This window comes from Drosophila mauritiana, chromosome 3L, assembly GCF_004382145.1.
Source record: "Drosophila mauritiana strain mau12 chromosome 3L, ASM438214v1, whole genome shotgun sequence".
NCBI classification, from domain to species: domain Eukaryota; kingdom Metazoa; phylum Arthropoda; class Insecta; order Diptera; family Drosophilidae; genus Drosophila; species Drosophila mauritiana.
This window is the reverse complement of record NC_046669.1, coordinates 9,141,084-9,163,522: the sequence shown is the minus strand read 5'-3', so window position 1 is coordinate 9,163,522 and position 22,439 is coordinate 9,141,084. Positions and strand designations below refer to the sequence as shown.

Genomic DNA, 22,439 nt, shown 5'->3' with positions numbered 1-22,439 from the left:
AAAATTCCACTAAATTATCCGTTGTGCCGTCCGCTCGCTCTCCGCCGTTCTTGTAGTTGTTGCTATTGTGCGTTTTTAGGCAGGTAAAACAGTTCATTTGCCTAGGGTTGCCACATCGTTGGGCGTTCCGCAGGACCACCTGGAATGCACATAAATGTTAAGTTTTATTGCCCTTTTTACAGTTCCTCCATGTTTACGACTGTCTTTAAGTCGTAAAACACGTGAACAGGTAGCGATCTGTTCAAGGTCACAGCTGTGCAGGAGGTTGGCAACTCTGGCGGGCAGGAGATTTCAAAACTTCCAGTGGATATGTTCTAACTCAAGGAATTTTTATAGCTTATTTGTTTGAATAAATGTACAATGTACATAATGTCAGCGGCAGACACTGTTAATTATAAATACAACGGCGGCGGCAAGGAAGTCATCAATTTAAAAAGCTGTCTCTGCATTATTGTTATTCTAATTACCTCTTTTGCTGTTGATGCTTTTGGCACAATTTCGTTTTTAAATTCAAACACATTTATTATAAAAGTGTTTCTTCGAGGGGAGCTTATAAAGAACAGAACTAATTTAATGGACTTTCACACGCGGTTAGCCAATTTACATGTCTGTACATGCCAGCGCACATATGTGCGGGCATACACATGTACGTATGCGAGTAATTTTTCAATTAATTTTAATTATAAACTTAATTAGGAAATCAATGAACGACGCGAACGGAACACACACGCACACACTTTACCGCCGTGCGACGGAGACAGCGAACATCCGATTGCACACACAACTAAAACAATGACAACAATTTCCATCAAGTGCGCTGCGCATACAACATAAAACCATTCACTCAGCGCTCCAAAAAGCGAACAAGCCCCCAAAAGCGAACTGAAGCGCTCGTTGAAAAGCGAACAAGCCGAAAAGTCGAAATCAACTGAGCAGCAGTTGGGGAAATACAACGCAAGCAAGGAAAATAGGGGCGCCAACCTGAAAGGGCTGCCAGATCGTGGACACCGAAAACTTTGCTCTTCCTTTTTAGTGGTTAGTTGCCTCCTACGCACTTTTTCGTATTTTTAATTCATATTTTAGCTGAAATTTTTTTAGATTTATATAACACAATCAGCGAGGATCTAAAATGGTGGTCTATGAAATTGTATAATTAACTTTATTTTGAAATTAATTGAACTGTACATGAACATGTCGAAAACTTAAGCAAAGCAATTTTACAAAAATTTTAAAAATAGATGATTGGCTTATAGACAAATAGACATATATTTTAAGCTTAATCAACGCGGCAGCACACTTAACAATAAATAAATAAATGCAGCTGAATCGTCATCACTAATTGTTATCGTTATCGGGAACCGCTTGAAACGTGCGGTTGGTTATTATACATTCCAATAATAAATACTCATTCGAGCCGGAATGAAATTTGCGATCGAGAGTATTAGCAAGAATTCCGGTCGACTAGGTCAACTGCGAATCAAGGATGGAGGACCCGAGTTCAAGACTCCCCTTCTTTTGCAGACGACTAAGAGCGGAAGCATTCCGTGGCTGAGTGCGGATGTTTTCGAGACTCATGTCAGCCGGAAGCCACAGGTGCTCCAATTCACACTGTCCACAATGGAACAGATGACCGAGGCACTTACGCATTGGCACAGTGGTGGGGGTCGCGGACTAAGCGACTACGTGGGACTACCAGGACATCTAAATATTCTCCTGTTACGAGATCCCTGTGAAACAACGCCTTCCGGAGGTAACGACCGGGATATACTGCCGTTGTTTACGAGAAGGGGCAAGGAATCGCTCTCTTCGGAGCGCTACATGGAAATAGTAGCAAGTTTCAAGCCGGACATGTATGAGGGACTCTGCGATGCAGACACCAACTTGGAAAGTGCCAAGAAGCGGGTTCAGAAATCGGTTGACAGGACAGAGAAGTTTATGCACTACATATACGAGCACCGGGGCAAGGTAAATTCCACTCTGCTAGCTCCCATTGTGGGCGGATACAACACCTTTGCGCGGACGCAGTCCATTAAACATGCCCGGGAACAGCCAGCGGGCAGCTATGGAGGTTACATCTTCGAGGGTTTCCACACGAATGGTCTATCAGCGACCACTTTAGATACTTCCGAACTACTGCCAATAGTAGAGCACTGCGTCAAGCAGCTGGAGGAGGACAAGCCTAGGATATTGCCGGGTGCATACACGCCCCTAACCATTCTGGAACTTATCCAACAGGGAATCGATGTGTTTGACACTTCCTACGCATATTGTGCTTCTCTGAACTTCAAGGCTTTGACATTTAGTTTTGTGCAGGATGCAGTGGAGCATGTGCCTTTGTTAGACATAACCGACAAAGCTATCAAGGAGGATTTTACTCCGCCGCTGAGCAACTGCAATTGCTTGACTTGCCAGAAACACACACGTGCCTACCTTCACCACCTGTACAAAACCAACGAACTATTAGGTCCCATCTTACTGATGGTGTAAGTGATCTCTGTCAATTAAATTATTCTTTCATTTATAAATTTTCCCATTCTTTCAGACACAACCTTTATCACTACATGGCTTTCTTTGAAAAAATTCGTGAGAGTGTGGCTAAAGATACGCTTCCACAGCTGACGGAGCTCGTAAGAAATCAGAATGGGAAAACACAGGTGGATTATTCCATTGCTGCCAACACCAAAGTAATTAGCAAGGCCACTATGGAGAAAGGATTCGCAGCGGCAGCAGTATGACATGAGCAACCAATTAAACGCTAAACTAAGTCTAGTTAGAAGCCTCTGATTATTTATTCTCTGTGTTTCATATCGTCAATGGTTGGTCCCAAAGATAGTGTTCTTGTCCTTCGACCATACCCGTAATTTGCTCGTACACAGCCTTTGGAGCATTGCCAGTTATTGTTCGAATCCTAAAGAGCACCTGAAGCTCTGTAAGGTTCTCCATTTTTTCAGCATCTGTTAACGAAGGAAAAAAAACTTTAGCTTAGAAACAACATTTTGTAGTGCGACTATATCACCTGGCAAGGGAATGTAACCAGCCAACTCACAGAAACCGACATTAAACTCGGCCAAATCCTTGTTTACACAGTACTCGGAGCGGGCAAATACGAATACCTTAACATTACCGCTTTTTCCGGGTCTCCGATCCTGAGTAAGGAACAGATTGTGTGGCATATTGTTCTTGCACATCCACATGGCGAGCATGTAGAGCTGATCCACTTTCTCCGCCACCTGTTCATCACTATCATTTTCGTTAAATACTATACATATTCCTTCCGTGGGCGCCCTACGGCTCAAACGATAAACATAACCCCCGGCCAGCTCATCCAAGGGAACTTGGTCTATATATAAATCCTGGGGCATGTGGAGAAGATGAAAATGAAGGTGATTTACAGAGGCCAGTGCTCCAGGGCTATTATAACCCATGCGCATATCCTTGTCATCGATATTTCGCATAAAGGTGATGCAGAACTGAAGAGCGTCACGGGTAATCCGTTGGGTATGGTTTTTTCCTACTTCCGGGCAGATCAAAGTATGATATTTGGTGATTGGGCTCTTGTTTATGATCATCTGAACTTCGGGGCTGCCGTGTGCATCATCAATGGTCAAGATCACCTCCTGGGCATCGACTTTATTGAAGTTGAACATCATGTGCTTAAAGGTGGGATTGAGGCTCTCAATGGTCTGGGGACGTCTGCGCTTAAGGTTTCGATCTGAATTAAGCTGGAGGACAAGAGTCGATAAATATTTCTAGAGAATAAGAATATGCCACTCACCTCCGCATAGAAGCCCCAGTATCCTGGTATTTTCCGGCTCTGAGGGGATTTCTCTAATTGATACGAAAACAGCCCGGGCACCTTGTGCAGCTGGTCCCACCTCACCTTCATGGCGTTGAGATAGAACTGTGCCTTCCCCTCCAGACTCGTCTCGTACTTAACCTTGCTCATGGTGCGCCTCCGGACCGGTCGCTTCACCTCCTGGTCCTCTTTTTGCCTGCAATCCGCGGATCGGAGGACTACCAGCGGCAGCAGAGTTACAACCTTCATCGAAAACCTGTTGCTAAAGCCGGCAGCTATGAAACTGCCGTATTTTTGGGCCACATGTCGGTTGAATCGAAAGAAGGCTGCGAAACGCCGCGAGAACATTTCGTTTTGAGCTGGGCGGGGAAAAACAAACTGAAAATTTAGTACAATTTTTAAGGCCCAGACAACCTGACAACCCAGACCGCCCAGACACAGCTGATTGCTGACTTCAGCGGCGTGGCAAGAGGGTTTGCAAAAACAAGTCAGCGTTTGTTTTTATAAATATGGATTTTAATGAAGTCCCAATTGCAATTTTATTAATTAGAAGCTGACGTTCGAGTTTTAAAAAGCATCTTTTATTTCCTGAAACCCATTAAAAAGTTTGCGCTACGCCTTTGATCCAAAAAGACTTCATCCCTGGTTTGTTTGTGCTGCTGAAATTGGCTGCATTCATCAACAAATGGCCCAAGTTCGAGGATCTTGCGAAAGTTTCTGTCCCGATGGGGAGGCGAAAATGTAGGTAATCGAAATTTAAACCCGAATTTAATATAATAACACCGTTTAATACATCCAGGCGTATTCGCGAGAAACTTTTGCACTACTTCGAGCTAAATAATGGTCAGAAGAACAAGCCAGGAGTCCTGGTCAAGGAGTTTACACGGTCCGCAGCCGATGTCAAGATGCCCCTGCCCAAGGAAATGCGCACAGAAGCGGCATTGACCAAAACAGTGGAATATCTGCTCAAGGAGCAAGTATTTTAGGCGCTTAATTAGCCAAGTTTAATCTGATAATTAATATACCTTGCAGCATAATCCTGGACACACGAAAGCCGTACAACGTGGCTTACGACTTCATATTCGATCGATTGAGGGCGGTGCGTCGGGAGATCGTGATCCAGATGTACCATGCCAGTCAGAAGATCTGCCTGTTAGAGCCCATTGTGATGTTTCTGGCCTATAGTCGCTATCGCTTGTGTGAGGAGCCCATCGAGAAGTTCGATCCCAAGATATGCAATCAGCATTTGCAAGAGTGCCTCACGGGAGTGCTTTGCTGTTACGAAGAACTGGAGGACATGGAATCATCTAGAGAACCCACCATTCGTGAGCTTGAGCGGCGCTGCTTCATAGAGAGCCTGTATCAATTATTTAATCTGGGTTCTCCGGAGTCCTTTACACGCGCCCTTACCTTACCGGACTATGTGCGTCGGGATGCGACGTTTAAGCTTTGTTTTGGGATCTGTTTGGCCTTCCAACAGGGCAATTTGTATAGAGTGCTCATGGGTGTGCCACAACTGCCGCATATTCTGTCCGCCGTGGCCGCCGCCAAGTTGCAGGCGATAAGGAGGTACAGTATAATTTTTTCTATTGGTTGTCTTATTGACATGATGCATTTTTAATGTAAATACATATGTATGTATATTTGCAGGAGTTTGTTGCAGATTTTCACGCATGCCTACAACAACAAACAGCTTACGGTGCCGGTTCCTTACTTGTTGCGTTTACTGTTGTTCGATGGGCCGATTGGATTGCAGGACCAATGTCGGCATTATAATATATGCTTAACAGCGGATAGGAAGGCGGTGCAATTTAATAAGACTGATTTTAACCACAATGCCGAGGTATTTACACCACAACACGAGCGATTTGTGGAGTCGAAGCTGAAGCGTATTTATATTCCAGAAGTTCTATTGCTAAAGAAATTAAACTAATTATTTATGAGCAACAATTGTAAATAGCTCGAAATAATAGTAAAGCCATGGAGATTAATATATTGTTATTGCGCATTTGTTTTCTTGTCGGGTGGCAACCCTGCTGACAGAACAACAAACCTATCGCCTATCGAAAGACAGAACGCCGCGGTATTTACAGCTAATAAGTGGTTTGCCAGTTGGAGGTTAATAAAATGCAATTTTTCGATAGTACATAAGATTACATTTGTGCTGTTTTGCGAAGTAATGCGAAGAGAATTAGCAATCTCAGCTAAATAAACCGCTTGAGATATACACAAAGCGCGCGCAGGGTTGCATTGTGGCGCCTGTCGCTGCACACTACACACACACACACCCCACACACGCAACGCGAGAGAAAGTACCGAGCCGTTTCTGGAAAATACAATTCCGCCATATTAACCGGCAAAATTCAAAATATTTACACTGCCCGAGGTGAGCGGGATCGAGGTGGTCATCCAAAGCGAGAATTAACCCGCCATTGGGCAGCAGGAGCGTGGCGGGCGGAGCGGAGCGAGCGGTACGCATCATTCGCCGTCTGCCGCCGCCGTCGCACAATAAACGATAGGCATTGGCCACAAAAAAGTGGAAAAAGAGGTGGAGGGAAAGGCCAGTCCAGTGCAGCAATACTGACGAAAACACGTACGTTTGTCCACTTTGGAAGTCTGGCGAATATATAGAGATATATACATATTACGGATTTTTGGCCAGGTACTAATTGCCCACTTTTTCCGCAGCGCGCTCGCACACACAACACTAACACTCACGCACGAAGCAAGAGCGCCCACAAATACAAGCATACAGATACAGGCACACAGACAGGCAGACGGAGCAGCCGCGATGACAAGTCATCATCATCACGTCGGCGTCGGAGGGAACTTCCAGCCTCAACTGCATCAGATACGAGCGCCCATCGTGAAGAATCTATCGCTGGCCGCTGCGGCGGTACCGTTGCCCCTGCACTCCGCCCCGTCGTCGGCATACTTCACTCATGCACACCAACCCACGGCGGCTACAATTGTTGAGCAAGATCCGTACACCGTTTTGGCGGGCGATCCGATGGGTGAGGAAAGCGAGAGCTTCCTGATCGAGGAGATCATCGACGACTATGATGATGAGGCTAATATCGTCGTAGACTCAGGCGAATTCTTTGAGCACTATGAATACTATCCGGTGGATCGGCTGGACAGACTTACCTCGGTCACGGTGGCTACGGCGGATGCACTGCCGCCGCCGATCATCATGCAGCAGACCAGCGACGATGAGGAATTCATCGAGGAGGATGGGCAACAGATGACATCCTCCTGCGATGGCGATGGCGATGAGGATGATGAGGCTACCGCGCCGGCTACGACAAATGCCTTCGAGATTGCCTCCGAGATGCTAACCACCATCGAGGCCACAAACATCAAGGAGGAGCAGCTCGAGAGCGACTTCTATATGAAGGCGACCGAAGATTCAAACAGTTCGAATGGCCAGCTGCAGGATTTTAAGCTATTTGGAAGCAGTCGCGTGGAGAGGCCCATGGGAAACTCAGTGGCCAAGCGCTGGAAGCAAACAAAGGTACCCATACGCATAACGCAGGATGAGTTCAATGTGACCCTTTGGTCCTCGCTCAACTCGGAGGATGAGGACGAGGAGGAGGAGTTGGAGGAACCACCTGGTTGTGCTGGCACCACATCCGTGACGTCCTCCTCCGCCGCCCAGAATGAAGGCTCACCCAGCATGCCAAAGCTTATTATTGACGAGCACATGATCAACCACGATGTCCTGAGCGATGGCATCGGAAACGAGTACGTCATCCTACCCGATCCATTCAGCGCCTCTGCGGTTACGGATGTGGAGGAGGTGGTTAATGCATTTATGGGCGATGTCAAAGGCGAGGAGGACAGCCAGCCGCTAAGTGAACAGTTGATCTATGCGGAAAACCAGTTGGAAGAAGCTTATGGTAACATCGAGCTAATCGAAAATATGCCGAATAATGTGGAGCTGATACAGACACCGGGACCAGGTCTAGCCACTGTGTCGGTAGCGCTATCGAAGGTCAACGGATGTGTACCGAATCCACAGCCGGCTCTCCCAAAACTAGTGCTCCAGAACAGCAGCACCAATGTGCGACTGAAAAGTGCGGGAAATCAGTCAAAGGTGACAAAGAGGCAACTCACGGCGGCGGCTCAAGTGGCGACACCAAATCCCCCACCGCCACTAGTGGCTTCCACCAATCCAGTCCGACCCTCACGACCCACAATTGTAACCAAATTACCGACTGCAGTGGCCAATCAGACGGCTGGTAATGCCATGGGAGCAGCTGGCGCGGCCGCCGAGGAGGATGAAGAGCCAAAGTTTCGCTGCACCCATCGCGGCTGCAACAAGGAGTTTCGCAACCATTCGGCCATGCGCAAGCACATGCACACGCACGGACCGCGCGGTCATGTGTGCAACGTCTGCGGCAAGAGCTTCGTAGAGAGCTCCAAGCTAAAGCGCCACCAGCTGGTGCATACCGGCGAGAAGCCCTTTGAGTGCACCTTCGAGGGGTGCGGCAAGCGCTTCTCGCTGGACTTCAATCTGCGCACCCACGTACGGATACACACTGGCGATCGGCCATACCACTGTCCCATTGATGGCTGCTCCAAGTGCTTCGCCCAGTCAACGAACCTCAAGTCCCACATGCTGACGCACACTAAGCCCAAAAGGAAGTGGCCGCGCGCACCGCAAGTGAGCAACAACAAGACACCGCTGGTGGCCAGATACGGGCGACTGGAGCTTGGCGAGGATCCTCGTCTAGTGTACGTAGAACAGAACGAGGAAGTGGCGTCGGTGCTGCTGGATGGCACGTCCCTAACATCCTAACTAGTAATGCGCATTAATGTGTGGCAGGTATTGGCATGAGATGGTTAAAATATTAAAGCTCCTTTGGCTCCGGAAGGCATTATTGTACAGTTAGTTGTAGCCAGTTTTTATCTGTATCTGTAACCTGTAACGAGCGAAGCGGCCGGACGAGATTGTCACCTGGTGAACACATCCGCCCGCTGCCCGCCCTTTAAGTAAGTAGTGTAAGTTCATTCTCTAACAAAATAGGATTGCAGTGCAAAAGGAAGTTAGATGGTAGCCATTAATTAATTTCCTTCACGGATGAAGAGCAGTTCTAAGAGTTTAGCTTGTAGCGTAGACTAAGTGAGTCCCCCGCAAAACCAAAACCGAACCGTAATCCCCGAAGAACTCAGCCAAACTGTCACCTTAAAAAGCCCCAATTTGATCTGATACTAATCGTGTGCGATCTTCGCTCGAATAACAAAACGCGCACTTTCTTTTCTACGAAAACAAAACAAACAAAAAAATAAGAAAAATACACAAAACTAGTTTTACCATATTCAATACGCATACACCATAGGCTATCTATATATTTTTGTAATGAATTATAACACTTAGAGCATTGAAGTACGGATTTAGCATGTTCAACGTCTGTTGGCGCTAACAATAATTCACAAATGGAAGCACATCAGTTAAGTCGGAATAAACAAGGGAAATACCTCTTCAAAATTAAACAAAAATAAACCAGGAAAACAATGCAACAACACTTGCGTATATCATTTATAATTTTTTTTAACTATTTCACAGTGCGATTGTGTAAGCGTTAGATTTATTAACTGACTTTAAACTTGTAACTACTGCTAGATAACTACATTAAATGGTGAGGCAGCTATTGATGGACAGTCGCCGGGTGTTGTCCACTTCAGATTCGGATCAGCAGACGATTATCGCCTCTTTGGACATGTGTCGCTACGTAGCTACGTTCCATTCATTGATTGCGGTGTATAAACGCGTGCGGATTAGATAAAGCTTCGCGGCGAGGTATAGATACGCGGCTATTTTGGATATTGGAACGGAGAACAGTACACACGGTTGGTCTGGGCATGGTCTGATAGGTATTTTAGGTGACCTTGAGCCCATGTCCTTGAACTCCGGGAATAATATCCGCAATGGAGGCACTTGTTGGGCCAATCAATCCGGCCAGGGAGAGCAACACGGAGTAGTTGAAGTACCAGAAAACGCAGAAGAGTACCATGAAAATGACGTCTGCAATAAACCGAGAGCAATAATAACCCTGATAAGCGTGTAAATTCTCCAGAAGCATGACGAATCCGTCGGATATTCCCAACTAGTTCGAGGGTGTGCTATTTGTCCAGCAATTAACACTCACGTATCGTTATCCGCTCCCACTTTTCCACCATGTACAGCTCGGTGACCTGCAAGTTAATGGGGTTCATTTAAATCAGAATCCCGTGGAGCACAGCTTCTCAGGTGGAATATGTGCGTAATTTTATGACCATTACGTACCATGAGGTATCGAAACCACCAGTAACTGGCGAATTCCACGAGGTTGTCAAGCATTGCGGGTGCCGAATCGGGTAAAACACTAAAAAGAGGACAAACAATAGGGGCGCAGCGCGTTTAATTTGTTTAATTCCTCCTACAGGCTGTGTACTAACTTAAACACGGTAAATCGATATCGCTGTCTTATCGATAATTTGGTCCGCCCAGTGCTGCAAAATGCGTGTTTAACAATGCTAATATAAGGGTTGTATATCGACTGTTAAGTTTAATTAGAACTTAAATAATTGAGCTCTCGGAAAGGTTTGAAGATGTATTTATTTATTTAATTTTATTTAAAAGAGTACTCATACGTACACTTAAACGTTCGCCAAAGGCACTATGAAATTTACATACATTTAATCAATCTGACAACCCAGTTGCAAACAGCTGTTTTAAAAACCCCGCAACAGTTGTTTACATTTAGTTGTGAAACTTGAATATTGGCAAAAATGTCCACCTTTGTGGTTAAATTACTTCAACGCTCTCAGCTCTCACATAGTCAAATAGACGTAAAGCCGTTTATATATGTCCGAAGCAAATGGATGGACGACGACGTGGAGTTTGACATCCTGACCACTTCTGACAATCAAAACTACCGGTCGAGTCTAAAATACGATGAGTTTCGGAGTGGAGCCTGTGAATTGGAACAGGCCTACGATGCTTTCTTTGCAGAGTGCAAAAGTGCACTAACCACGCACATGGGACTCCAAGGATTCGATTATGAAATATCCCTGGAAGATGCCGATAAACCAACCTTCAAAGTGTACAAATGTGAGGGATACGAAACGCTGTATTTGGATGTTCCGCTTAGAAAAGTGTCCAACTGCTACCAGTTGCTGGATGCAGCCATCGAAGCTGGTCAGCAGAAGCCTCAAGCAGCTCCAGCCACCGAATCCGACGCCCAGACAACCGCATCCCTGGCTGAATATGAAAAGTATGTGAGGGACAGCAAACTGAAGGAGGAGGAACTTCTCAAGAAATTCCTGCTGCTTTTGAACAGCAAAAAGGCCCACATTCGGGATTTAGAGAGTCAGTTGGAAAAGCGATCCGGGAAGGGATCAAGGGCAAAGAATAATCAAAGGATTTCTTCTGATGAAGAGGACGATGCCTACGGAGCAGCCACTCAAGCCATGAATATAGATAATGACTCAGATTAAGCCCCTTAGTAATACAAATAATTAAACATTTCGTCTTCGGTATGTGCTTGAAATGTATTTCCATTTTGTTTTAGTTTTTCTTTTCGATCGTTCGATTTTGTAAAATAAATTAGCTTTATAATGTATGTATATATGTATAAATAAACAACAAATAGACTTGTAACGTAATACATTAAATTACCATCAATATGTAGACGTGGCTTACAATTAGACCAACAAAAGATCGCTTGTATTTTTTGGAATATAATCAATAGTTATCGTTGCTGTTTTTGTAAAAAATAAAAGCATTTTACATAAAGTGTTACTATGTATCTGCTATCAAATAGACGTTATGGATAAGTATGTTAGGGTGTGTATAACATTTGAAAGAGTAAACAATTAGAGCCGATGATGGTGCTGGCGGAGATCACTCAGAGCGCGAGCAGATCCTCCTCGGCGCCCGGTTTCTTTGGTGTCTTTCGTAAGCTGTCGGCTCCTGCCGATCCTGTCGTGGCACTGGCGGCGGAGTTCGATGCACTGATCGTTGGAAGATTCTCGGCGGCAGCGGCTCGCTCCTCTAGGAATTTGTCAAACTCCGAGCTGGTCAGCTCCTCAATTCCCTCGATGTGCTGTGTGGTGGAAACGAATGCCTCATTAGTCATGTTAAGTACTCGAAAATGGAGGACAGAAGCTAAGAAGCAAAGGAAAAGTATGTAAATCGAGAAACTGAAGCCGAGTGCATGGTAAGATGAGCTTAGAAAAAGACAAAATGCTATTCGAGTGGCTACTTACTGAGCTGCCCAACCACGCCTCTATCTCGTCGATCTCATTCTCTTTCGTCGACTGTGTGTGGGCGCCAACCGAACAACAAAACGAAACGAAAACCAAACGCAATTTGCATAGAACAAAAAAGAACCAAAACATATTTTCAAATTTAGACACAAAGTTTAAATCAATGGCGAAAACGAGGTCAAAAGGTAAGGGAACAAATCGAACGCCATTAGTTAGACCGGCTGTCCGGCGGCTAGTTACTCACTTTACTTACCACCGGCGGTTCGCCGGCTGAGCGCTGAGCCTGCTGCGGTTGATTCGGTTTATAAGGCGAGGCGGTGGCAGTCACACTTCCAGCAGCAGCGTCCACCGAGGGAATGTCCCTTAGCAAGTCCGATTTACTAAAAAAAATAACTATCGTTAATACTTGATGAGCTTAATTGGAAAGCACTCTATACTGACTGGTTGCCATCGGTGCGCGACTGTGCCAGCATATCGAATTCATCGGCAGGTCGTGCGCCCCTCTGCACCCCAATGGGTGCTCCAGCGCCCAGGCTAATCTGTCCCAAACTCTGTGGCAGTTGGGCTTCCTCGCTGCTTTCGATTAGATCGATCAGCAGTTGGTCACTTTGCGGCGTATTGCTCACGGCGGTAGTTGTGGGCGGAGGTGGTAGCGTGGCCACCGTGGTGGCTCCTGCTCCAGTTGCTCCCACGCCGGGCAGGCCCATGGCTGCGCCCAGCACAGCCGAGGGCGAGGTAACACCAGCACCCTGGCCCTGCGAGCGATTTTTCTCGTAACGCTGGTGGCGCAAGAACACATTGTTCAGCTCGTCATTGATGCGCAGGAACTCCGCGGTGAGCTCGTCGTCCTGGACACGTCCAATCAGATCCACTATGCGAGACTGCATCTCCTTGCAGGTCGAGGTGAGCTCGTTCAGCAGGGCATAGTCATCGGGCGACTCCTGGCCGGGCTTCAGAACACTGAGCATCTCGCTGAGGATGGACATATTGTTGCTAACGATCTCCAGTTCGGAGCGCAGCTTAGCCGCTTGCTCGGGAGTCAAATGCAAAGGACCTGTGCTGGGTGGAGCTGCGGCTGCAGCTGCGGCGGCAGCAGCGGCAGCCATGTGTTGAGGCGAGATTGTGTGCTGCTGAGCGGCCACCAGCTGAGGAGGCATCTCGGGAACACTCTAAAAGACATATGTAAGCATTTATTATGGTTAAAGTAAAGAGGATTCTTCAGCGACTCACCCTCTGTGGCGTGTAAATGGGTGCCATGGCATCCAGATCGTTGGCTGGAAACTCGATGCCCTTGTTTTTCAGTTCCATGTACATCTGGGTGACGCCGTTGAGATCCGGTTGGTTCTTGAACGCATCCGCCCAGATTTGTATCAGACTGAGAACCTTCTCCTGCATGGCGGCTGGTGGATCGTTCTTGGGCCCAATCAGTTTGACCAGCTCGTTGATGAAGTCCTTCTGGGCCACCAGGACATGGAAGGCCTTGCCGCAGTTCTTCACGCACGTCTCCAGGACGGTCAGCGTGTACATCACCACCTGGTTGTTCTTGCCGGCGTTCTGGGAGAGGCGTTTGCGAATGGCACGCATGGCATCGCGGGCAGTGTCCGAGGATTCGTTGATCATGTCGCAGATCTCCATGTTGGCGGCCCAGTTCTCCGAGGCCAGGTTGGCATCGGTGGCGGCCTCTGAAAGGTGAGAAGGTAAGGATTAGTTGACACCTCATCATCTAAAACTAAAGATCTTTTTAAACATTTAAACACATGAAAGAACTTTTCAGAAAAAAAAACCGCAACAATAGTTCATGTAATATAAATGCGAAAACAGAGGTATCCATATTTTTTTACAATTTGTATCTTATTTCTGAAAATGCTCGTTACATTTTAATTATAATAATATACTTAATTATAATTCCAAGTAAATTGTGTTTTTGATCCGAAAGATGAAATTATTTTGTTCGTTTTCTGTGTGAAAACCCAAGTAGACAATTTGCCTTCCTTTGTTTGTTTTTATGGGCGGCTGAAACAGGTGGGCGAGCATTATCTTTCGTATATCATTTAGGCTCTACAGAGTGCAATGACTTGCTCGAATTAAAAAGCGCTAACAAGAGGCACAAATGCAATTTGTTTAAATTCAAAACGAAACCATTGCGCGAAGTGTATTTCTCAGATATCAGATAATACAGATATCCAACAGATATAGGAGATATGGGAAAAGCTAACCAACCGCAAGGCAATGTGAGCTCATAAAAAAAGCGAAGCAACAAATTAGTACGGCACTAATACACATGCACGATTGCAGGTAAATGTGTGTATCTGTGTTTGTTGTGTGTGCAGCGGCAAATGGAAATTATGGCGAAAATGCGAGCCAAAGGGGAACACGAAATAAATTAACACATTTTTTTATGTAACCCAGCGGCCAGCGGCAACGATGACTAATTGCCATTACTAAGGGCGCAAAACAGATGGCCAGGAGGGGGTGAAGGGAAAAAAGGCAATCAAACAACACAAGATCGCATCAATAACAATACTTTTCGTTTGCGTGCCAAAAGGTGAGCAATTTCATAAAGCATACCAACAAACATTTATCTAATTTGTCACACCTGCCTGTTGGAACCGTATACTCATATAAGGGTTAATCTTATCAGAAACCCACCGTTGTTGCCACCGCCTTTCAAATCAAATCAGACCGCTTTGCCATAGTAATGGTCTGGCAACAACAAATGAGTATCGCTACATGGATATGTGCGCGTGTGTGTGAGAGAGCAACAACAAAACAAGAAAACAAGCAAACGCACGAAGAAAGTTGTGAAAATTCAATTTTCCAATGGCCAGTCTGATTGGGAATGCTGTGAAGCGTCCTCTAATCAGATAACTATCAATGTAAATGCGTAAAAATCAACATATGCGTTGTATTTGTGGAAAATATTACGCTTTACCCACATATACACACGCCCCCGCTTCCGGTGGGTGGTTTTTTTTACGATGGAGGGTGTTGGTTTACTCACCTATGCGCTGGCCAACTGGAGTGGAGAAAACATTTCCCAAGGCGCCAACGTTGAAAAATGAAGCCATCGTGGAGAAGTTTCTTATTAATGCTCGCCGTTGGGTTGCAGTGCGGTTGAAATTGTTCTTTATTTACTTTTTGTTCACCTGGATGAAATGTTTATGCACTTGTCTACAGCAATGTGACCATGGCTGGCATCAGCGAAAAATACCCACAGAGAAATGAATTACAATAAGTGGGTAAAATAGGAATAGGTTTTTCCAGGGCTGCAGCATTTTATTTCACATTTATTTACATTTCAGGAAAATTTCATAAAAGAATTATCCACAGTTTTTGAGATAATGACATAATTATACCCGTTAATAGTAGAGTAAAGTACGGAGACTGAATGATATCTGTTCCGCACCCACGATTTATATAGCCTCTGAATTCATCAAATGCAATATATAGGTATAATTATTTAAATTTTTGAATCTAACATTGCTGTGGTGGGGGGTATGGGGTTTGGGACATTTTGTTTAGTAGAAGTATTTTTAATTTAGTATTTTTCTTGAGTATTTTGACAGTGACATGGACTGGTAACCGCCGACCGTCCGTCCCACTGAAATTTTAATGTTGCAGATCTATTGCAGAAATCTTATTGTTAATAAAGCGGTTCATGACATGGATTGCTTGTGGTACTGGTACTAGAGAAGGCGGACTTTAAACTCCTCCCACTGTTATGTTATTATCTCAAAAATTGCATTCCGACTAGCTGAGTAACGGGTACCTGATAGTCGTGGAACCCGACTACATAATTCTCTCTTGTTTTTTATTGTGGTTGTTCACAGATCGTGTACGCTATCTCAATAACTTTGTAATTTCAAAGAGTTACTCTACATTTTACTCCACCGATTTCGAGGAGAATGAATTTAGTATTTGTAAATTTTGCACCTGACTCAAAAATGAGCCTTCCGTCAGCGGTCCTTCTGACGGTACCGCTGACGGTCCCACTGATGGTTCCGCCGACGGTCCCGTTGATAGCCCCGCTGACGGTCCCTTCGACGGTCCCGCTAACGGTCCCTTCGACGGTTCCGCTGCCGGTCGTGCTGACGGCCCCTTCGACGGTCCGGCTGAAGGTCCCTTTGACGGTCCCGCTGACGGTCCCGCTGACGATCCCGCTGACGGTCCCGCTGAATGGGTTTGGGACGCCCCCGATGACGACGAGTCCACTGAGGGTACCGCTGACGGTCACGCTTACGGTCCCTCTGATGGTCTGGCTGAAGGTCCCGCAGACGGTTCCGCTGACGTTCTCACCGACGGTCCCGTTGACGGTCCCGCTGACGGTCCCGCTGACGGTCCTGCTGACGGCCCCGTTGACGGTCTCGCTGACGGTCGCGCTGTCGGTGATATCCATGTCGACGGCCCAGATCTCTGAGGACAGTTCATCGGGGTCGGACTCTGAAAGGGGAGATTAATATTTTGATAGTCCCGACTTGGTAAGTCTTCTAAACTTCTCTGTTCCAAGGCCCCTAATCTTAAGCCCTTGTAGATCTAACTATGAGTTGCATGATTCTTACAGAATATTATGTTCTGACTATAATAGTCTTTATCCCATTATCTGTAATCTTTGCTCCTAAAGCAATCAATTTTTTATTTATTATTTATTTATTTATTTTTATTTATTTATATTATATAATTAGATCGTCCTAATATTCGTATTTATTTTATATTATATTTATTTCCTTATTCTGTACCGCGTCTATCTTGTTGCGAATCGAGCCGTACTCGAACTTAAAATTTTCACAAATACGATGCAAATGCGTTTAAAATTGTTTCTGATTATATTAAGCATTATATGAGTTAGCGGTTCCAACAGGCTGATATGACAAATCATATGCCTCGCACGTACATATGTATATGTAAACTGAGAAAAAGCGTGTTCTTCCCCGGTATATTTTTTCGACACATACACTTGCCACACTTTTTGGTGTTGTAATTACATCTTTCGGATCAGACACCGCACAATTTACTTGGCATTATAATTAAATATATTATTATATTAAAATGTAACGAGCATTTTCCGAAATAAGATACAAATTTAAAAAATCACGAAGAACTAAAGTTTACTAAAATTATTGTTCTTTTTATATTACGTGAAATACAAAACTTGTTGCGGTTTTTATTTCTTGCGGGACTATAGGATTCATACCAATGGGCCGAGGAGTGGGGTAAATATTTCCCATCGTGCTTTAGCTACTTATTATTGTTGTTTTCTCTTGGCAGGTGGAAGTACGGAGACTGAATGATATTTGTTCCGCACCCACGATTTATATAGCCTCTGAGTTCATCAAATGCAATATATAGGTACAATTACTTACATTTTTGAATCTAACATTGCTGTGGTGAGTATGGGTTTGGGACATTTTGTTTAATAGAAGTATTTTTAAGTTAGTATTTTTCTTGAGTATTTTGACATGGACTGGTAACATTTACATTTGACATAATATATGAATTATTTTTCAAAAACATTTAATTTTACATTAGCATTGATTTCTTTTTATTTTTTCATATACCCCGTCAGAAGGACGGAAGCACCGAGTTGTAAGGAGTCATCGCCGGGGATAAATTGGAGTTTTGGGACCCGATTTGTTGCGGGGGTGAGTTGCGCGCCACGTCCAACATTTAAATCGGGCCGAATATCCCGTCGACTGTCCCGCCGACTGTTCATCCGACTGAAATCTTAATCTTGTAGATCTATTGCAGAATTCTTCATGACATGAATTAGTTGTGGTACTGGTACTAGAGAAGGCGGACTTTAAACTCCTCCCACTGTTATGTCATTATCTCAAAAACTGTGGATAATTTTTTAATGAAATTTTCCTGAAATGACTTTTAAGAAATGTACTTTAAGGAGGTCTAGCGTGCATTACGGAACACGCTCTGCGAGAGTAGAAATTCCCCAAAATGTTGGAAGCCGATTTTTCAATCGCATATTTTAGATACTTTCTTGAGCCCTATAAGTCCTACATAGATAGTAAGATCTTTATTTTTGAAAAATTTTTGCATTTTTTTTTTTTGAATTCACTTCCAAATAACGTTAGCGTAAATTTATTAATTAATGTATTTATTATTCTGATAACATATTAATATAGCCAAAATAATACGTTGTTGAATATAGGTGCATTGTTTTTTTTTTATTAAATTTATAACTGCGACTTTTAAATTATATTTATGTTGCGACTTTGAGCGATACTTTAACTTTTCCCGTGACTGCCAACCGATATGCACATCGCTTGCAGCCCTGGCCAATCTTGATGTGCTTCAGCAGTGTACCCTGACAACCCTGCTCTGTAAAAGTAGGAAAAACAGAGAATTTTATTTTCAATTGTATAAAATCGAAAAGAAAACAGCCGGAAAATGTCACGACAAGCCTCCCGTTTGGACGCCAAGAAAGTGGTAAGTTGGCCAAAGAAGAAAGAACAGCGCAAGATCGGTATCGTTAGTCATTTGGAGGCATAGATCTAGTTGTAAGGTTAGATTTGTGCCATAGTGCCTAAGAACGAATCTTTGACGTGCCAACAACCACCCTCAAAATCGGCTTCATTCACTTTTCCAGTAAGTGTGTGTGTTGGGGGCTTGAGGTTGAGACACGGACACACAGACAGGCACAAGCCGCAGTGCAATCAGGCAATGGAAAACCATTTCAGCGCCACCAGTCGCCCCTCAGCCACGCCCAGAATGTGCACCACCGCCACTGCCGTCGGTGCTGCCGCTACCGCCGCCGCCACCGGCAACAACAATAACAACAGCAATAGCAGCAGCAACAACAACGCAACAACCGGCAACAATTTAAGTGTTAGCACAGCAGCCGGAGGAGCCACGAATGCCGCAGCAACGGCACAACCCATCCAAGTGATACCAATGCCCATGCTGCCAACCGGAGCGGCACAAATCATAATTGGCCAGCAGCCACAGGGTCAGACGCCGGCGACGGGTCTGCAGCCACAATTGATACCGCTGCAGGCCAACCAGATTATGCTGCAGGCTGCGCAGCAGCAGCCACAGATGCAGGTGATGCAGTTGCCCGACGGCCAGACCATATTCTATCAGACGCCCACCATTGCCGCCTTGGATCCGAATGCAGCGGCCAACGCTGCAGCTGCGATGGCAGCCCAGCCGACGCCTCACTACCTCAATATCAATGGGCAGCTGGTGCAGATCAATCCAGCACCCAGCGCTAATCAGGCGGCACCCACAGCTGGGCAACAGATCATAATGGTGCCGCAGACAGCGATGGCAGCGGTGAATGCAGCGGCCGCCAATGCCGGAGTAGGCGCCGGAGTGGGCACAGTGGTTACCCAACAACAACAGCAGCAGCATCAGCAAGTACAATCCCAGACCCAAAACCAGCAGCAACAGCAGCAGACGGTGGCGGCGGTGGCTGCCAGTGCTGCAGTCAATAATATAAGCGCCGATGTCAGCACAAGTACCACTGGAACGAATACGAACAGCGAGGACGAGAGCTCCAAGGGCGAGGCGGACGAGGAGCCGCTCTATGTGAATGCCAAGCAGTACAAACGTATCCTCATTCGGCGGCAAGCCAGGGCCAAGCTGGAGTCGCGCATACCCAAGGAGCGGTGCAAGTATCTGCACGAATCTCGTCATCGCCACGCAATGAATCGGGCTCGTGGCGAGGGTGGTCGCTTCCATTCGGCGCAGGAGAAGGGCGACCAGGATTCGTCCGGCCCGGAAGGCGGCAGCATGCCAATGGCGTCCAGTGGCGGCGTCACCCTCAGCCGTGGCACGGCACGGGCTCCACCTAAACTGATCGCGCCACATCAAACGCCTAGCATTACCATAACGGCGATTAAATCGGAATAGTCGCCTCTTAGCTGTAGGATATAAACTAGATTAGATCGTAGTCATAGCGTTTAGTCCTAAGCCAATCGCTCTGTGTCCATTTGTCCTCAATCACACCACTATAGTCGGCTCGCATGTTTATTTTTCAACATTAGGTCTTCATATATTATTTTCAAAGGGAATTCTTTGTTTTTCTATTTATTTTTATTTAGATTGGAAAAGTGAAAAGTTCGAGAAAGAGATAATTGTGATACTTATTCATTTTCTAAATCGTTTCTAATTTCTAATATTTATTTTCTGTTAGCCAGCTGTTAAAAATTGATTGTAATTATTAAATACTTATTCATTTTCTAAATCGTTTCTAATTTCTAATATTTATTTTCTGTTAGCCAGCTGTTAAAAATTGATTGTAATTATTAAATAGAGAATTTATTTTATTTACTAGACATTTTCAAAATTTACACAAGTAATGCAATTATTAATTTACGGTTTATAAATCATTTCAAAATGGAATGGGAAAAGGCTGCCACCGCAAAACAACAGAGCTCAAAAAAATAAGATTCAACAAGAGTGAATGCTATAGTCGACTTACCCGACTATCAGATACCCGCTACTCAGTTAGTGGAAATGCGAACTCGAAATTTCAAAAGTTCACAGGGTTCAAAAAGTTTTTTGGCAAATCGATAGAATAATAATAAAATTATGAAAAAATATTCAAAAAATTACCAAACGTGTGGGCGCGGCAGTTTTGTACGGCTTGTGGGCGTGGCAACATTGCGCTGCTTTGTTGTCTCTATCATCAACCTCAATATCAACCATCTAGCTTTTATAGTTCCTGAGATCGCGACGCTTATACGGACAGACGGACATGGCTACATCGACTCGGCTATTGATCCTGATCAAAAATATATATATATACATATGGTCGGAAACGCTTCCTTCTGCCTGTTACATACTTTTCAACGAATTTAGTATACCCTTTTAATTTACGAGTAATGGGTATAACAATCAAACCATGCGCAAAATTCAAAGCACCATTGAGGACATTGAGAATGCAATCAATTTGCCGCATAATAAATACAACACAATGTTTATAAATTTAAAAAAACGTATACATTTACTTCGGAACTTGCGAATGGCTACATTTTTGTATATGGTACCGGCCCATAAAACGCTTTATACTGGCTCTGGATTGATTTTTATTCGCTATCTGCTCTCTCCTCTCTTCCTCCTTTGTACAACAAACAAAAAATCAAAACACAGAACTCGGAGTTCCTGACACTCACCTACGGAGCACTCGTCACCCAGATGCTGCGCGACTTCGAGAACGCCGAGGACGTGAACAAGCAGCTGGAGCGGATCGGCTACAACATGGGCATGCGACTGATCGAGGACTTTCTGGCCAGGACATCGGCGCCGCGATGCCTGGAGATGCGCGAGACTGCCGATCGCATACAGCAGGCGTTCCGCATCTACCTGAACATCCAGCCCACCATCTCGAACTGGTCGCCCGCCTCCGATGAGTTCTCCCTGGTGTTCGATAGCAATCCGCTGACGGAGTTCGTCGAGCTGCCGCCGGACCTGACCAATCTGCGCTACAGTGCCATACTCAGCGGCTGCATCCGCGGCGCCCTGGAGATGGTGCAGCTGGAGGTGCAGTGCTGGTTCGTGCAGGCAAGTCTTCAATACTTAAATCTCTGGCGCATTTCATTGTTGGCTAATGGTCTGGTGTGTGTGTGTGTGTGCTTTGTGTGTGGCTGGGTGTCCTTTTGCAGGATCAACTGAAGGGCGACAATGTGACGGAACTGCGCGTTAAGTTCGTGCGGCGTCTAGAGGAGGTCATACCAGCTGGCGAGGATTAGAAAACATTGGTGGATCAGTGCATCGGAGCGCAAACAATGAGCTCTTCATTAAATGGGGGTCAATAAAAGCACATTCTGTATAGAAGTTAGCATCGAGTAATCTGCGTTTGTCGTCGTTTTCTACACGCCAGTCCACATTCCGGAGCAAAAGCAGCAGGAGCAGCAAGCAGCGTCCACAGGAGCAACAAGCAGCATCAGGACAACAGGAGCGCAACAGCGGCAAAATAGCAATATTGGAGCAATAAGAATCGTTACAACAAGTTTAGTTTTATGTTTTATTCGACTTTATACAGATGGTTTAACTTGGGCATATAAGAAAACAGTGGAAAATATGTTTCTGTTCATATTTGGCATGATATAAAGCGTCATAAACTCCATACAAAAAAACATAGTATAGTATAATAGTATTCTATTATTTTTGATTAATACAATTTAACAAATGAACCCCCCACATATAAATATATTACGTCCCTAAGGCATGGATCGCTTTTGATCTGGGGTGGTAATAAATTACATTTGTTAGTTGTAGATAAACTCAAATATATTCAACGTGTTAAATATTAAAAATGATTCAAAAAACAAGTAAGTGTTTTAGATTAAAGGGAACAGACGGTCATTTATCAACTGTCCAGTTGTGCATTTTTATCAATTGGGCGTATACTTCGTAGTCTGCCATGTTTTATTGT

The 22,439-nt window shown here is 45.0% G+C and overlaps 10 protein-coding genes and 1 long non-coding RNA gene across 12 annotated transcripts; 7 read left to right on the top strand and 4 right to left on the bottom strand.

The window, feature by feature from the left end:
- Window positions 1–1,337: 1,337 nt before the first annotated feature.
- On the top strand, window positions 1,338–2,776 carry LOC117141572 (queuine tRNA-ribosyltransferase accessory subunit 2). The gene is made up of 2 exons (XM_033305085.1): window positions 1,338–2,483; window positions 2,543–2,776. Exons 1-2 carry the CDS (start codon window positions 1,420–1,422, stop codon window positions 2,733–2,735), a joined length of 1,257 nt encoding a protein of 418 aa, XP_033160976.1. The 5' UTR covers window positions 1,338–1,419; the 3' UTR covers window positions 2,736–2,776.
- Window positions 2,766–4,155, bottom strand: LOC117141573 (GDP-D-glucose phosphorylase 1). The gene is made up of 3 exons (XM_033305086.1): window positions 3,776–4,155; window positions 3,017–3,722; window positions 2,766–2,954 (listed from the first exon to the last, which is right to left on the bottom strand). The coding sequence occupies exons 1-3, from the start codon at window positions 4,142–4,144 to the stop codon at window positions 2,803–2,805; spliced, it is 1,227 nt and encodes a 408-aa protein (XP_033160977.1). The 5' UTR covers window positions 4,145–4,155; the 3' UTR covers window positions 2,766–2,802.
- A 158-nt stretch (window positions 4,156–4,313) lies between these two features.
- Window positions 4,314–5,797, top strand: LOC117141574 (SAC3 domain-containing protein 1). Its single transcript, XM_033305087.1, has 4 exons — window positions 4,314–4,537; window positions 4,596–4,769; window positions 4,829–5,365; window positions 5,447–5,797. The coding sequence occupies exons 1-4, from the start codon at window positions 4,482–4,484 to the stop codon at window positions 5,727–5,729; spliced, it is 1,050 nt and encodes a 349-aa protein (XP_033160978.1). The 5' UTR covers window positions 4,314–4,481; the 3' UTR covers window positions 5,730–5,797.
- A 73-nt stretch (window positions 5,798–5,870) lies between these two features.
- On the top strand, window positions 5,871–9,324 carry LOC117141571 (fez family zinc finger protein erm). The gene is made up of 2 exons (XM_033305084.1): window positions 5,871–6,389; window positions 6,485–9,324. Exon 2 carries the CDS (start codon window positions 6,588–6,590, stop codon window positions 8,595–8,597), a length of 2,010 nt encoding a protein of 669 aa, XP_033160975.1. The 5' UTR covers window positions 5,871–6,389; window positions 6,485–6,587; the 3' UTR covers window positions 8,598–9,324.
- LOC117141578 lies at window positions 9,325–10,260 on the bottom strand. The gene is made up of 3 exons (XM_033305090.1): window positions 10,086–10,260; window positions 9,949–9,994; window positions 9,325–9,824 (listed from the first exon to the last, which is right to left on the bottom strand). Exons 1-3 carry the CDS (start codon window positions 10,137–10,139, stop codon window positions 9,679–9,681), a joined length of 246 nt encoding a protein of 81 aa, XP_033160981.1. The 5' UTR covers window positions 10,140–10,260; the 3' UTR covers window positions 9,325–9,678.
- Window positions 10,261–10,520: 260 nt separating this feature from the next.
- On the top strand, window positions 10,521–11,358 carry LOC117140440. Its single transcript, XM_033303365.1, has one exon. The coding sequence runs from the start codon at window positions 10,571–10,573 to the stop codon at window positions 11,276–11,278; it is 708 nt and encodes a 235-aa protein (XP_033159256.1). The 5' UTR covers window positions 10,521–10,570; the 3' UTR covers window positions 11,279–11,358.
- Window positions 11,307–15,250, bottom strand: LOC117140439 (TOM1-like protein 2). Of its 2 annotated transcripts, XM_033303362.1 has the most exons (6): window positions 15,051–15,249; window positions 13,280–13,731; window positions 12,491–13,218; window positions 12,294–12,429; window positions 12,050–12,100; window positions 11,307–11,886 (listed from the first exon to the last, which is right to left on the bottom strand). In XM_033303362.1, exons 1-6 carry the CDS (start codon window positions 15,115–15,117, stop codon window positions 11,689–11,691), a joined length of 1,632 nt encoding a protein of 543 aa, XP_033159253.1. In that variant the 5' UTR covers window positions 15,118–15,249; the 3' UTR covers window positions 11,307–11,688. The 2 variants fall into 2 exon arrangements, with proteins under 2 accessions (XP_033159253.1, XP_033159254.1); XM_033303363.1 differs by lacking the exon at window positions 12,050–12,100 and having other exon boundaries at window positions 15,051–15,250.
- A 550-nt stretch (window positions 15,251–15,800) lies between these two features.
- On the bottom strand, window positions 15,801–17,347 carry LOC117140441 (GPI-anchored CFEM domain protein A). Its single transcript, XM_033303366.1, has 2 exons — window positions 17,241–17,347; window positions 15,801–16,489 (listed from the first exon to the last, which is right to left on the bottom strand). Exons 1-2 carry the CDS (start codon window positions 17,272–17,274, stop codon window positions 15,912–15,914), a joined length of 612 nt encoding a protein of 203 aa, XP_033159257.1. The 5' UTR covers window positions 17,275–17,347; the 3' UTR covers window positions 15,801–15,911.
- Window positions 17,343–18,036, top strand: LOC117140442. The gene is made up of 3 exons (XR_004459413.1): window positions 17,343–17,433; window positions 17,613–17,688; window positions 17,784–18,036. It is a non-coding gene; the product is annotated as an uncharacterized LOC117140442 (long non-coding RNA).
- Window positions 18,037–18,397: 361 nt separating this feature from the next.
- Window positions 18,398–22,320, top strand: LOC117138967 (trafficking protein particle complex subunit 3). The gene is made up of 3 exons (XM_033301012.1): window positions 18,398–18,487; window positions 21,155–21,565; window positions 21,667–22,320. Exons 1-3 carry the CDS (start codon window positions 18,449–18,451, stop codon window positions 21,751–21,753), a joined length of 537 nt encoding a protein of 178 aa, XP_033156903.1. The 5' UTR covers window positions 18,398–18,448; the 3' UTR covers window positions 21,754–22,320.
- Window positions 18,404–20,604, top strand: LOC117138965 (nuclear transcription factor Y subunit alpha). Its single transcript, XM_033301010.1, has 2 exons — window positions 18,404–18,487; window positions 18,648–20,604. Exon 2 carries the CDS (start codon window positions 18,722–18,724, stop codon window positions 19,910–19,912), a length of 1,191 nt encoding a protein of 396 aa, XP_033156901.1. The 5' UTR covers window positions 18,404–18,487; window positions 18,648–18,721; the 3' UTR covers window positions 19,913–20,604.
- Window positions 22,321–22,439: the final 119 nt, after the last annotated feature.